The following is a 15,297-nucleotide window of genomic DNA, read 5'->3' on the forward strand; positions in this document are numbered from 1 at the left end:
GAACAGAACAGAAAACCCAGAAGTGGGTTCTCAGAAACATATGGCCAACTAATCTTTGACAAAGCAGAAAAGAATATTCAGTGGAATAAAGACAGTCTCTTCAGCAAGTGGTGCTGGGAAAACTGGACAGAGACATGCAGAAAATTAACCTGGACCGCTTTCTTACACCATACACAAAAAGAAACTCAAAATGGATGAAAGACCTCAATGTAAGACAGGAAGCCATCAAAATCCTCAAGGAGAAAGCAGGCAAAACCTCTTTGATCTTGGCCACAGCAACTTCTTACTCGACACATCTCTGGAGGCAAGGGAAACAAAAGCAAAAATGAACTATGGGGACCTCATCAAAATAAAAAGCTTCTGCACAGAGAAGGAAACAATCAGCAAAACTAAAAGGCAACTGACAGAATGGGAGAAGATATTTGCAAACGACCTATCAGATAAAGGGCTAGTATCCAAAATCTATAAAGAACTTATCAAACTCAACACCCAAAAAAAACAAATAATCCAGTGAAGAAATGGTCAAAAGACATGAATAGACACTTCTCCAAAGAAGTTGGACATTCAGATGGCCATCTGCCACATGAAAAATGCTCCACATCACTCATCATCAGGGAAATACAAATCAAAACCACAATGAGGCACCACCTCACACCGGTCAGAATGGCTAACATTAACAACTCAGGCAAGAGCAGATGTTGGCAAGGATGTGGAGAAAGAGGATCTCTTTTGCACTGTTGGTGGGAATGCAAGCTGGTGCAGCCACTCTGGAAAACAGTATGGAGGTTCCTCAAAAAGTTAAAAATAGAACTACCCTATGATCCAGCAATTGCACTACTAGTATTTATCCAAGGGATACAGGTATGCTGTTTCAAAGGGGCATATGCACCCCAATGTTTATAGCAGCAATATCAACAATAGCCAAAGTATGGAAAAGCCCAAATATCCACTGATGGATGAATGGATAAAGAAGATGTGGTATACACACACACACACACACACACACACACACACACACACACACAATGGATTTCACACACACACACACACACAATGGATTATTACTTGGCAATCAAAAAGAGTGAAATCTTGCCATTTGCAACTACGTTGATGAAACTAGAGGGTATTAGGCTAAGCGAAATTAGTCAGAGAAAGACAAATATCATATGACTTCACTCATATGAGGACTTTAAGACACAGAACAGATGAACACAAGGGAATAGAAGCAAAAATAATATAAAAGCAGGAAGGGGAACAAAACATAAGAGACTCTTAAATATGGAGAACAAACAGAGGGTTGCTGGAGGGGTTGTGGGAAGGGGATGGTCTAAATGGGTAAGGGGCATTAAAGAATCTACTCCTGAAATCACTGTTGCACTATATACTAAATAAGTTGGATGTAAATTAAAAAAAAAATAAACAGTAAAAAAAAAACCCACAATAATTAGAACCATAGATATCTATGACAATTCTTAATGCTCATCTAAGGTTTGGGCTCTAGGTTTTTCACAGTCACTGTGGCACGTGTACTGCAAGATCAGGGGTGCCCTTTAATAGATAAATAGGTTGGCTTTAACTCACCCTCTTTGCTCCTAGATCCAAGCCTCTCTCCCTTCCTGAGCCTACTTGACAGCCAGTTCAAATGCTTGGGTGGTGAACTATATAGAATGATAACCAGTGCTCTTAGTAATTCATAGATAATTGGGGGCTTGGTATGATTTAGAGATACCCATATCCCTAATATTTAAAGAATACATTTATTCCATTTTCCTCACACAACTAACAGACCCTCAGTTTTCCTTTTTAACACTGCTGAGACAAATAGAGAACTCATGAGACTGGACCACCACTTTACATCACTGCAAGAATTTCTCTGTTGTTTTCAGTTGACCTAGGTATAAAATGAATGCACTAATACACATCTCTTCTGAGGCTCCTTGAAGGACAGAGGACCAAAGAGATAGCATTTTGAGTAAAGACAATACATGGCAGGAGAACTTTTCTGCATATAGCCACTGTTCAGATGGCAAAAGAGCTCTGTGTACCCCAAGGGATGGTCCCTTGATAACAGTTCCCATGTCTATGATGAATTTAAAAGCCAAATTTTCCCTTTTTGTGTGTTTTCCCTTTAGAAATACCAATAACTGCCACCTGGACCCTTCAAGATAATTTTGATAAGCATCATACCATGAGTATTATCGACCATGTCCCTGGGGCTGGAACGGTGGTAGTCACTTCATCAGAGTATGTTTCAAGTCTTGATAAACTAATATGTGGCTGTGAAGATGGGACCATTTTGATTACACAGGCTTTGAATGCTGCCAAAGCAGGACTTCTAGAAGGCGGTTCTTTATTAAAAGGTCATTGAATTTTATGTAACCTTATTTATTTAATTTACTTAAGCTTCAACGTTAACAAGCTGTACTAAGAAGATTGCCGAGGCTTAAAAAATGTGCTGACATTTACTAATTAATGTGTACATATTTGAATGTTAAAGTAAAACACATATCTGGATTTATTTTAAAGTCATTGATACAATGAGAAATATATTTCTTTTGTCCCTTGATCTTTCTGCTCCCTTCACCAAAAGCAACTGCTATTAAGTTTCCTTATACCCTTCTTGAAATTTTCTCTGCATATGCAAGTACATAGCAACATAGCAATATGCATTCTTTTAATTATATTATACAATATATTATATATTATACAAACTATACACTTTACAGAAATACCCTGAAACATAACTTAAAATATTTTGGAGCACATTCTTTATGAGTTCATTTAAAATGACTAATAATAATTAAATTTTCATTTAAAAAATCTCTTAATAATGGGTGTTTCAGTTTTTGTAGTCTTTGGCTACAACAGAAAATGCTGAATTAACCATCTTTGTACATATATATGGTCATACCTATAGTATTAGTTGCAGGACTAGAATTACTGGATCAACACTTAGGAATATTTTTAATTTTGAAAATTTATCTAAAAATGTTCTCCATAGAACATCTGTGTACAAGTGTGTCCACTAACAGCCTATGAAAGTGACTTTTTCCCCATACCTTAGCCTACTTTGTGTGCTATTAAACTTTTTAGTATTTGCCGATCAGAACAAAATGGTATCTTCCTGTTTTAATTTTTATTTCTCTGTTAATGAAGTGTAAATATGTTCTTACACATTTTTGTGTATTTCAAAAGTGAATACCTATTAAATAAAGACTGTTATGCAGAAGTTGTCTTATTTACATAAGACAAGGAAAGGAAGGAAAATGTAGGAAGTGATTGAGATTTGGGGATGTGTAGATAATATCTAATATTTTTTAATGCATGGATCCTATTAGACTGTTAGGTCCTTAAGAGTTAAGGCCAAATCTCAATTTTTAAGACACACTTTGTTACCTTGCCTACCACCTGTTCTCAGCTTACTTTGACTACTTACTAAATGTTACTAACTTGTATTCAGTGATTGCCTAAAAGAGAGGAGGGATAGCAATGAACCTAGGAGAGGTTAGTACTGCTCAACAGCTCAACAGCTACTATTAAAAGTTAGTGAAAAAGCTTAAGACCTTAGCACTTTTTATGTAGGCTGATTTTTCTCATCCAGAAAGCAAGCATAAAGCTAAATTGGACTTGAATATCTGAATTAATATTCATTAATTGGTTTGCTAAGGGGATATAAACTGAGGATGTGCCTCCTGTAAGTGAAACAACTAATGATTCTTTAACTGAAGTAATAATGATTCTTTGGGACTCTTTTTTAGTTTGTGTAAAGAGGGTTTGTAGTCTGTGGTCTTCTCTAATTTTTTTTTATTAAAAATTTTTTTTTTTAGTTTTAGCTAATGATGAAGAGGCAGTATGGAAACTGAGTGTCAGTAGTCCTGTGTTCTAGTACATCTGTGGTATGAAATACCCACATTCCTACCAAGTGCTAGTGCTAGGAAACGAAGGACATTATCTTATTTATTCTACACAACAGTCTTGTGTGAAACAAGGCTATTATCATCCCAAGTTTTTCAGATGCAGTACCTGTGGCTTAGAGGGGAAAAGCAACTTGTCATGGTGACCCATCTAGTAAGTGACATACCTAGAAAACCAAAGCATTCATGTAATAGCAAAGCTATGCTCTAAACATTATGCTGTGCTTTTTCACACTTGGATTCAAGTCACGTAACTTCTTTGAGCCTCAGATACTTTACCTGTAAAACGAAGAGGTAGAACCAGATAATCTAATATTTTTGGAGGCAAAAATGTTCTGTGAAACTTTGCTTTTCTTTTATACTAGACTTGGTTATGCTTATTGAAAGGGCAGCAGTGATGTTCTGAGATTAATTTTTGTAGAAGCGAAATGGATGAATTGTTCACTCTTTTAGAACAGCCTTTGTTATTTGATGGCACTGGAATTAGTAACCTGCTAACATCCTTAAAGAATTGGTAGACTTCGAACAACCGGCTTTAATGCTTCATCAAAAGCATGACATAACTTATGAGGAGACGCTTGCCTTTGAAATGGTCCACTGATTGGTCATTCATTTTTTTAACCAACAGCCTCGCTTTAATTATGTGTATCTTCTTTACATTAAAATTTTATAAAATAAAATTTCAACACTATTTCTTGAGCAAAAATAATTTTTTCATTATTTGGTGTTTCGTTGTTTTCCAGATTCCCTTCCTCATAAAGTTCTCAAAGGCCATCACCAAAGCGTTATGTCATTACTTTACCCACATGGTCTCTCTTCAAAATTAGACCAAAGTTGGCTTCTATCTGGGGACCAGGACTCATGTGTCATCTTGTGGAATATCTTCACTGAAGAAGTTTTGCATAAATTCTTTTTGGAGGCTGGTCCAGTAACAAGTCTTTTGATGTCACCAGAGAACTTCAGAGTAAGTTAAGACAAACAGTAAAACATAACTGTCTCAAAAATAAATAAACGTTAAAAAAAATAAAAAAATAAAAATAAAAGTTATAAAACATTGCAGAATGTTTAAAAACAATGGGTTTTTTACAATGGGAACCCATGTTCCCACAGAAAAGAAAAGTTCTATATATTCTTAATACAACGGGGTAAATTTTATGAATTCCTTTCTAAATTTTTATATGCATTTTACTATGATTACAGCTTATGCAAATAATTTGATTCTAAAAATTTTGTCAATTCTTGGCTTTACAAAAGCCAGTTAATTTACTTTCTTTTCCCCCCCAATTCTATGTCTTAATTTTAACAGTTTTATTTTTTTAATTTTTGTTATTATTTTTTTAATGTTTATTGTATTTTTGAGAGAGAGACAGAGTGCGCAAGTGTGTGAGCAGGGAAGGGGCAGAGAGAGATGGGGACAAAGGATCCAAAGCAGGGCTCTGGGGTGACAGCAGAGAGCCCAATGCAGGTCTGGAACTCGTGAACCATGAGATCATGACCTGAGCCAAAGTGACACGCTTAACTGACTGAGCCACCCGGGCGCCCCGTATTATTTTTTTTTTAAGAAAAGTAATTGACACTCAATATGGAAGCAATTAAAATATATAGGATTCTATACATTAGAAAATAACTTTGCCTTCAATAATTTACTTTTATAACAATATTTATAGTTATTATTTTCCTTTTCTTAAATAGGTTTTTGTTTGCTCTCTTTCATTTGTTTAACAAATACAGAGCTTTAACAAATTTCTGAGCATCTACCTTGGGCAGGACAAAAGGAAATATTTACAGATAATATTTTCTTATGCAATATGAATTTAACTTCAGTTTCCATAAAGCTGACATCTTTGTTAAAATATGAACGATTAACTTTTGAGTTTCCTGAGTTTGTCAATTACTTGCCAAAATTGGCAATTGACTTGCCAAAATTATTTCTCTGTAATAATATTTAAAAACTCAGCTTCAAAGTAAACCAGAGCAAACTTACACTGTATTTTTGTAGTAAGGCATCATGAAAGAAATAAATCAGTGAAACAAAGTTAAGGGACTTAAAAAAAAGACGTATATGGTGATTTGGGATACTTTGATATGTCTTTTATTCTGAAGTTCCCTCCTTTAACCATTTTTTTTTCCTCAAAGCTCCAGGACAGTAGTCAAATCCTGACCTCTTTTACTTTTGCCTCAGTCATAAATTACTTAATTCCAAGGACCATAATCCATTGAAACCAAGCCAAATAAAAAGGAAGTTTATTGAAAGGGCCTAAGAGGCAATATCTTAGACATACAAGACAAAACACTACAGCAAGGACTCTGTGCAGTTTGAACTTATATTCAGAAACCAAGGTTACTCTTCAAGTTTCCTATCCCAAAGGAGTCTGTTTTCTGTGATTTCTCCTTTTGTTTCTTTTTTAATGTTTGTTTATTTTTGAGAGAGAGAGAGATAGAGAGAGAGAGAGAACAGGGGAGGGGCAGAGAGAGGGGGACAGAGGATACAAAGCGGGCTCTGCGTGCTGACTCAAACATGTGAACCATGAGCTCATGACCTGAGCCTAAGGCAGACATTTATCCACTGAGCCACCCAGGTGCCCCTTGTGATGACTCCTTTCTCTTGCTTGTTCCTGTAACTTCTTTTAGCAATTTCAAATGTGTAGAAAAGAGAATCTGATTGTCCTAGTGTGGGTCTCTAGTGTATATCTACCTCTGGCTATAGGATCTGTGTTCACATGTTGTGTGTATGTTCACATGTTGTATGTAAGTATAATTTTCCTGAAGTACATTGGGCTCTCTATTCTAGAAGCTGTGGGCTGTGCTGGTTCTCTAACAGGTAATAGTAGTAGGGAGGGAATGCCATCTGCCTTATTCTACGAGTCTGGGTTCCCCATATATCACACCTGCCATTTTGTGATTTTTTTTTCCCCTCGGGATTTTTGTAGTCTCCTTAGAAAGAATTAGGAAAAATAACTTGCTCCCCAACACCCCACAGAAAGAGATCAGTAATGGGCATGGGGAGGTTCTCAGGGGATCCCAACGAGAGCTTTAAACACAGCAGCTGAAACTCTGGCTAGGTACCCTAGTGAAGGTAGGAGCATCCACATTGCAAAAAATGGTTAGAAAGGAAACAAAGACGCAGAAGAACCACTACCTACTCCCCCTCTCCCCCTCACCCCATCCCACCCACCCCCCATCACAGGCTGACTAACACATGGCCCTCTTGGTGAGGCACAGACCTGCCCTGTAAACTCCTCCCAGATTAGCCTCACAGCAACCAGCATGGATGGTCTTTGTCCTAAACTGTGTTCAAGGTAACCACATGCTGACTTTTTAAAAAGTATCTTAAGAATCTTTGTCCTGTGAGCCTATTTTTGATCCTTGTGTCTTTGAAGCTGTGCATTCAGTTGGAACTATCTAATGCTTACCTCTTTTAGATTGTGTCTACACTGAGTTTCCTGTTTGGATTAGAATCTGAATAGTTCTGGGAACACCAAATCACATTCTGAGGCTCTAAGTGGAAAATATCAGCTCATGATACCCTTGGGCCTAAGCTTGTGTCTACAAATAGCTTCTTTTTGTGGCAACAAATTAGTTCTGGGGTTTATTTTATTCTGCATTATTTCCGATGTCTGCCTCGCTGCCTGAATTTGCTGAGTGATGGTCAAGTCCTTCATTTATCTTATAAGTAGATTTGGCTTGGAATTCTCCTTTTTCACTGTGTCTCTTGACTTTCCTAATAAGTTGCTGAATTTAAAATCGACTTGGTGTTTAAAACCCCTCTTTATAGTGTTATGTGAAGAGGTCCTATAGAAAACAAAAATGTCATTTTGTAAATGGTGTTTAAACAAAATATTTTTATGTCACTAGGGGGGGAATCTCATTTAATTTTAAGAAAAGCATTTGATTATTCACTTACAAATAACTCTGTTTTATTTTGTTCTGTTTTGTTTTCCCATAGCTAAGAAGTGATCAGGTAATTTGCTGTGTGTGCAGTGACCATTCTGTGGCTCTCCTTCACCTTGAGGGGAAGAGGTGCCTCCTGCATGCCCGGAAGCACCTTTTCCCTGTGAGGATGATAAAATGGCACCCAGTTGAGAATTTTTTAATTGTTGGATGTGCTGACGACTCCGCTTACATCTGGGAAATTGAAACAGGTAAATTGGAATGTTACCCCTTTGATTCTTTACATATTTATGCATCAAAGCATTTGGCTGGGTGGAGAGTTCCAGAGACTACATGGTGACCACCTCACCTGCTTTAACCTTTGGTTGGGCTGCGTTTAATGGCTTTGGTTGAAGGCATGTATGGAAAATAAAACACAGTGGCCCAAGTCAGATCTTGACCAACTGATGATTAGCTGACAGAGCATTGCACAGGAATGAGCCGGATATTTCTGGAAGCTATAAATAAAAACATAAGTTATCTACTTTAATTATTAACAAGAGAGAAATTTAGTGTCCTACTAGTCTCAAATTATCATTAAATTCTGCCTTCTTCAGCATACTCATGATCTCAGCAACATTTTGAGCTAATTGATGATCAGTAATAATGGAATATAATTAATTACAAAACTGCAAAAAGTTGAGTCAGGGAAACTGAAAACTGAGTGGCTCAATTGAACTTTTGACGTCGTCGTGTGGAGAATGTACAGTTTGAACTTCAAAGTTTAAAAAAAAAGTTTTACAGTGTAACTTAAGATTGAGAGTAACACATTTCAGGCAGATGCTGGGAACTTATCAAATAAGGCAAGGTAATTAATGAACGGGAGTCAGGGGAGTGTGCTTGAGAGTACATTTCACTGAAACCATAGCATATTTATTGATTAATCAGTGGTGGTTTTATGTTGGGGGTTATTAACAGACTGGATAGTTTATAATATTATAGTTTAGAGTCATACTTCACCAAAATAATTGCTATTTTCTTTACATTTGACTTTCATGTGTTAATGATGATGACTAATGTACTGGTATATGGAGGGTGCAATATAATTCTGTCTTACGTTTGTACCTTGCTTTACAGCTTTGATGGCCTTCCATATTCATTTCCCATTAGATTATCACAACTTCTAGTGTAGGTGGAGGAGGTTTTATTCCCCATTCTATTGATGATGAATTTGTAACTGATTTGTACATGTGCAAGATTACATTGCTAGTAAGGGGTGAACCAGTATGAGGGCCCTGTCTTTCTTTGCACAATATGCACAAAATTAGGAGAGTTTTAGAATTCTTAGGTAATCTATCAACCTGAGTGACAATGGAGTATAATGAATAAAATGAGCTCTAATGCCTGGGCTTGCTTCCAGGACCTGCTAACAAAGGTTGGCCTTGGGCAATAACTTGTTCACTGCATGTCAATTTCTTCATCTATGAAATGGGAGTAATGATACCACCCTCCTGTCAGGATTAAATTGACTAATACTGACCATGCTTGTAAACAGTGCCTATAGGTGCTAAGGCCTTAGTAATAGTTAACTATTATTAACATGATCAAAGAATGCGGTAAAATCTTGATTTCTGCTTGTGGAATCTAAGTCTGTAAAACACATGCACTTATAAATGTGTGCAATTGCATTGTTTTCAGTTGTGAAATTGTGAATACTGGCTAACCAAACCTATTTTTCCTAGAAAATAGAATCTAGTGAGAATAAAGAGATTTCTGGGTACTGACAAGTGTTTACACTTCCATTGCCCCATCGGGATACCTCTCAGCCTGTGCAATTTTTTATTTATGTAGTTTTTGATGGGGTGGTCAGTAAAGGGGGGAAGCCAAACCACTAGTATGTCTTAAATCTGTATTTATTACCACATCGCATTTTAATTTTATTATTTATTTTTATACTCCCCAATCCATAACTAAATATTGTAGAACATTTGAAAACTACAGAAAAAAATAAAGAAAAGCAAATAATCCTATCCCACTGCCTAAAGATAACTGCTATTAATATTTTGATCTGCTTTGTCACACATCTTTCTATGTCAATAAATAGATGCCTATATTGTGTTTCAGTCATGGTCCTGGCAGAAAATTGAATTTAACCTGGGTAGGTCAAATGGAGAGACTTTAATGAAAGGACTATTTATAAGGGTGTGGATGGGACTTAGGGAACAGATAAGGAATGTATAGTGAGGCTCCCATCACCCAGACACTGGTAGTATCAGGAAGCTCTTATCACTTCCCTAGGGCTGAAGCAACAAGAGGAGAAAATAGTGTTAGTGGAACCCTGTGAGAGTCGAGGCTATGGAAGAGTGGTCATTCAATCCCTGAAGTCATGGAAGACAAACAGCTCCTCCCAGAGATGCAGGACTGAGACAAAGAAAGAGTTGAAAGAAATTATTTTCTCTCTCCCTCTGCAATCACATTCATTAGTTTGATCCAACTTCAAGTCGGAGAGGAGGGACATTCAGTTCTAGGCATTAGGCAGGGGCACAGAGCAGATGCAGAGGAGTAGGGAAAGGGTGGAGTAAGTTGTCAATGGACAGTAATTGGCATTGTGGCCACTATGGACCACCATACTCTAGCTTGGGAATCTTCTATAGCTGGTCATGTATATTTTTTCCTTTAAAAAAAAAGGTTTGTTTTAGAATTTCCATATCAGGAGCCCCTGGGGGGGCTCAGCCAGTTAAACATCTGACTCCTGGTTTTGGCTCGGGTCACGATCTCGCAGTTCATGAGTTTTGAGCCCCGCATCAGGCTCTGAACTGACAGTATGGAGCCTACTTGGGATTCTCTCTCTCCCTCTCTCTCTCTCTGCCCCTCACCCACTCACTCTCTCTGTCTCTCAAAATAAATAAAAAATAAATAAAATAGAATTTCCATATCAAATAATGTGTACACGTTTAGAGCCAAATAAAACTATGAAATGTTTGTTTCAAATGAGACTGTGAGGCTATTTATCTCATGGTTGTCTACATTAACACTTCATAAACAAGCTTAACTCAACCTAAGATGGAACTTATAATTGATGAAAATATTACTAATAATTACATAAATGCATTCATATTTGTGATGTGCCTCTTCAGTTTCTCAAAATATCCTCCCATTAGCAATCTCATTTGAATCCCCAACACTGTGCACATGGCTGACACCCTAAATTTCCTCACCATGCTCATCCTTTCTGGATAAGTTTATGTTGTTCCTTTTAGTCTGTGTTTGGTATTGGCTTTATTTTGGGTTGCCTTTAACCTCTGCAATTCCAATTTTGTTTAAAATGTAATGAACTACTTTTTCTTTCCTTAGCTGGATTTCATCTGACTAAAATACTTCCATCACATTCACTGTGCTAGATGTCTGTTGCATCATTTCTCTGTAGAAGTGAGAAAATTCAGGATCGGAAAGCTCTTCTGTTTATAGTTTCATAAAATGAGTGGAAAAATACCAGCTAAGGCCAAAACAATTCGAAAGAGGCCTATGAGGCTATAGAATGTGCTTGCTCACTGATTTACCTGGCACATGGATACGTAAATGAACGAATTAACTAACTAATTTTCTTGGACCTTAGATTGAGTAAAAATGAGTTTACCTTAACGTTGACCCATGTAGTGGCTTTTACATCATGGCTGCCCAACTGTAGGTAGCTTTCTTCTCCAACTCTCCCCTAAGATTTCTGGAGTTTATGGGGCCTGTCTCATCTCCTCAGGTGTAAGTCTGTGTATTTTCTACTCCAGGCAATTTTCCTGTTTTTTTTTTTTTTCCTTTAAGCTTTGCTAGAAGGTTCACACTTAGTTCCATGTGTGACTAGACTTACTCCCTGCTCCATTTCCCCAGTACTCTGCCTCCTCTAAATACATGAAGGAGGGATAAACTGACAACAAAGCATTTTCCAGATCTTCCAGCATTAGAGCACTCCAGAGCTCATAGAGAGAAAATAGGAGGTGTCAGTGGGATACATATTTGCGGGAAAGGGGCCTAGAAAGAAAAGGCAGGGGAAGGGGACTGAAGCTAAAAGTAATTCATTCTCAACTGTGCCAAACCCGCTTTGGTAGAAGGTCGAGGGTGGGGCATAGGTCAGTCCCTGTGCCACCTTCCCCAGGTGTGGAGGACAGAATATGAGAGTTTGTCAGTTTTTCACAACCCTTTAAAACAGCCTATTTTCACTTTATTCATGAGATTTATGTATTCATTTATTTATTCTCTGGGGTAGGATGCACAAGCATACTCTAGAGCCATATGTCCACATTCCTATTTTATCTCGAAATCCTAAGAAGTGTTTCTTACTGTGACAGGTGGCATAGTCGGATGCATGCCAGGGTAAAGTTTGGAGCCATAGGTGGGCATGTTCATCCCCAGGGGAGGCAAACAACCAAAGCAGGGAAGTATTTATGTAACAGTGAAGGCCCTCATCTTCTGGCTAAAAATGCAGCGCTGCCAGGTTGGGAGTGATGAGGGCATCTAGTTTCTCTTATTGATTTGCTGGATGTCCCATGATGTTTAGGCCTGATTAGGAAGGGAAAAAATTGGAGATGTCATTTTGATTAATATTTGAGCTCCCACAACGTGTTTGGCACTGACAACTCTGGGCGGCTTTGTCACCCTCGTTGCTGTGAGACACAATAGGGATAATGTAATACTGATTTTGTTCCCCTAAAATACACACCAGAAATAAATCTCAGCTCTGAGCTCATTATTCTTTTAAGAATTGAATTTAAAATAATTCTGAGGACTTTACTGTGCACTGTACTAGATTTACATAATAGAAAACTTGTGTCATGAATTTCTCATGTGTTACTAATATAACACTTGTTATTATTCTTGAAGGTCTTCTGTTAAGCTTATGGTCTGTGTTGCAAAATATGCCATATTAAGCAATGTGTGTGTGTGTGTGTGTGCGCGCGCGTGTGTGTGTGAAAATGAAACCAAACTTACTTGCATGAAAAAAAAAATTCTTGATAAGATATGTCAGGAAAACTTCTGCAAAGAACTGGATAGTAAAGTTTTTCAGTTTTGTGGGCCATATGATCTCTTTTGTAACTACCAAACTCTGCCCTGTGGCACAAGAGAAGCCATAGAAAATATATAAAAGAGTCAGTGAAGCTGTGTTCCAATAAAACTTTATTTACAAAAGCAGGTAGCAGGCTGGATTTGCCCTGCAGTGTGCTTTATAGACTTCTAAGAACAATGATAGTTCTTTTTTTTTTTTAATTTTTTTTCAATGTTTATTTATTTTTGGGACAGAGAGAGACAGAGCATGAACGGGGGAAGGGCAGAGAGAGAGGGAGACACAGAATCAGAAACAGGCTCCAGGCTCTGAGCCATCAGCCCAGAGCCCGACGCGGGGCTCGAACTCACGGACCGCAAGATCGTGACCTGGCTGAAGTCGGACGCTTAACCGACTGCGCCACCCAGGCGCCCCGATAGTTCTTTTTAAAGATCATGATTTTCATAATATCTCATTCTAAAGCAGCTTATAATTTTTAATCCATTATGCCATGTTAACTCTGTATGTTTATACCCATTTTGCTAGTGAGGAGATGGAATGCAGAGAGATTTTTTTGAGTCTGAAGATCCTCTGACTAGGTATAGGGCACCTGCACTAGGATGTGTGTCTCTTTTGGTTTGTTTCCCACTGTACTGTACACAGCAACACCTCTTGCAGAAGTGGGTCAGCTTTTTGAGACTGTCAAACAGGGAATTAGATAAGGAAAGGTCCAAGAAGAAAAGAAATGGCTGCCAGGAAACCTGCTGATGCTCTCCTCAAGGAGAGGGTCTCTGGCTATCTCTCACAGAGGCTGGCTCTCAATTTACACACTGTTCTAACAGCTCTGGTCATCTGATTTCTCAGATGACGGATTAGAAACAGCAAATTGCAAGTCCAGAGAGTGTTAGTGGCAGGCACTCTGACAGCACAAGTGACAGCTGATGGGAGGGAAGGAGAAGCAAACATGTGTATCACTGCTTAGTGCAGTCTTTCCTGTGCCCATGGGAGGATAGTCACCCCAAAACATGCTGAAATGTTTTCCCCTGTTTGCGAAGCTCATAGATACGCTTGCACGGGTTATGAGCAGCTGCCAGTCCATTCCCATGACTCCTGCTGGTGAGGTGAGTGCTCCTTGCTTCAGGAAGAATATAGAAAGGTATTCCACCAATGGTAGACTGCAGTCCTAAGGAAGTCTGAGAAGTGGCTTACAGCCCAGAGTTCAAGGGAGACTGAAGTTGTTGCCAGTGACTGGGTAGAACTCAGGGTCCATGTGAGTCTATTTTTGTCCATTTATTCCTGTTTCTGCTCAGGTAATGTGAGCTGTGTGACCTTGAGCAGGAAGCTTTACTCCAAGAGCCTGGCCTGAGGACCCAGCCTCTGGTTATGACATGGTTTCTGTGGGAAAACACATTCTGAATCTTAAAACAACTATCTTATAAACAGACCATTGGAACAAAGCCTATGCATACGAAATTAAGGAAGTCAGGAAGAAGAGAGTACATTTCAGAGTTATTTTTACCACAGGTGTTAAATTTTCTTTCTTAATTTCTTTTTCTTAGTGAAATTAGTACCGGTTAGAAAATTATTTAGTCTATTATGATACCATATACATGAAGCATTTATTATTTTGTGGCTTCAAAATACATAGTCTTAAAAATATTAAAAATAAAACTATTAAGAAAGGTAAGATAAGGTTTGTCAAGTAATAGCTAATAGGCCATAATTTTAGAAAATATTTAGCATTTAATCTTCTACTATAGATCTGAGTTTGCTTTAATTGTTTAGGGTGAGGGATATATACGTGTATGGACGACACAAATTCCCAGAAACGTGTAGTCAATATTATTCCCAAAAGAGTAGAATCATGTGGTTAAATTCTTACTTTGCCACACCAAAATATCATACAAGGTCACTGCATGGAGAAGTAATTTTCCAGCCCACAAGTATTACCTTGTTTCCTTTATTTATAGTTGTATAGCATATAAAATATATATTTTTTAATTCCACTAGTTACCAACCATACCATTCTGATGGGCGGTTTTGCTTGGTTTTCTCATCAAGGTCACCCCTCTGCAGATACAGGTGCCTTGTCAGCACAACCAGATGATGACATTCATTATGTGTGTGTGTTAAGGGTAGATTTTGGGTATGCAGCATCCGGCAGGTAATTGTCTCCCCAGTATGTTATTTTCTCAAAGCCACGCTATTTTGTTGTGGTAGATTACAGATGGAACCCTCTTGGGATGATTGTTTTTAGAAAAGAAAAATAGGATACATTAAAGTGCAGGATGGGATTTTTCCTACATCACCTTTTCCATGCCCTTTTCTTCTTTATTATAATAATTACTGATGTTATTACTCAACATGTATTTTTAGTTTGCTGCCTATTTTTTGAATCTTTATTTCCTCCTCTCTGGCCCTCGTTATCACAGCTACACTATAATTTGAGATTTTGATTCATGTAATATTGTGTGTGTGCAT

General features: G+C 37.8%; 1 protein-coding gene across 1 annotated transcript in view; it reads left to right on the forward strand.

The window, feature by feature from the left end:
- Nucleotides 1–15,297, forward strand: part of WDR72 (WD repeat domain 72) — a 202,487-nt gene that overhangs the window by 26,592 nt on the left and 160,598 nt on the right. Inside the window, exons 10-12 of the mRNA XM_047864633.1 lie at nucleotides 2,133–2,360; nucleotides 4,658–4,878; nucleotides 7,861–8,056. Coding sequence (XP_047720589.1) covers nucleotides 2,133–2,360; nucleotides 4,658–4,878; nucleotides 7,861–8,056 — 645 coding nt within the window. The remainder of the gene's footprint in view (nucleotides 1–2,132; nucleotides 2,361–4,657; nucleotides 4,879–7,860; nucleotides 8,057–15,297) is intronic.

The sequence above is a fragment of the Prionailurus viverrinus genome, chromosome B3 (genome assembly GCF_022837055.1).
Source record: "Prionailurus viverrinus isolate Anna chromosome B3, UM_Priviv_1.0, whole genome shotgun sequence".
NCBI classification, from domain to species: Eukaryota; Metazoa; Chordata; class Mammalia; order Carnivora; family Felidae; genus Prionailurus; species Prionailurus viverrinus.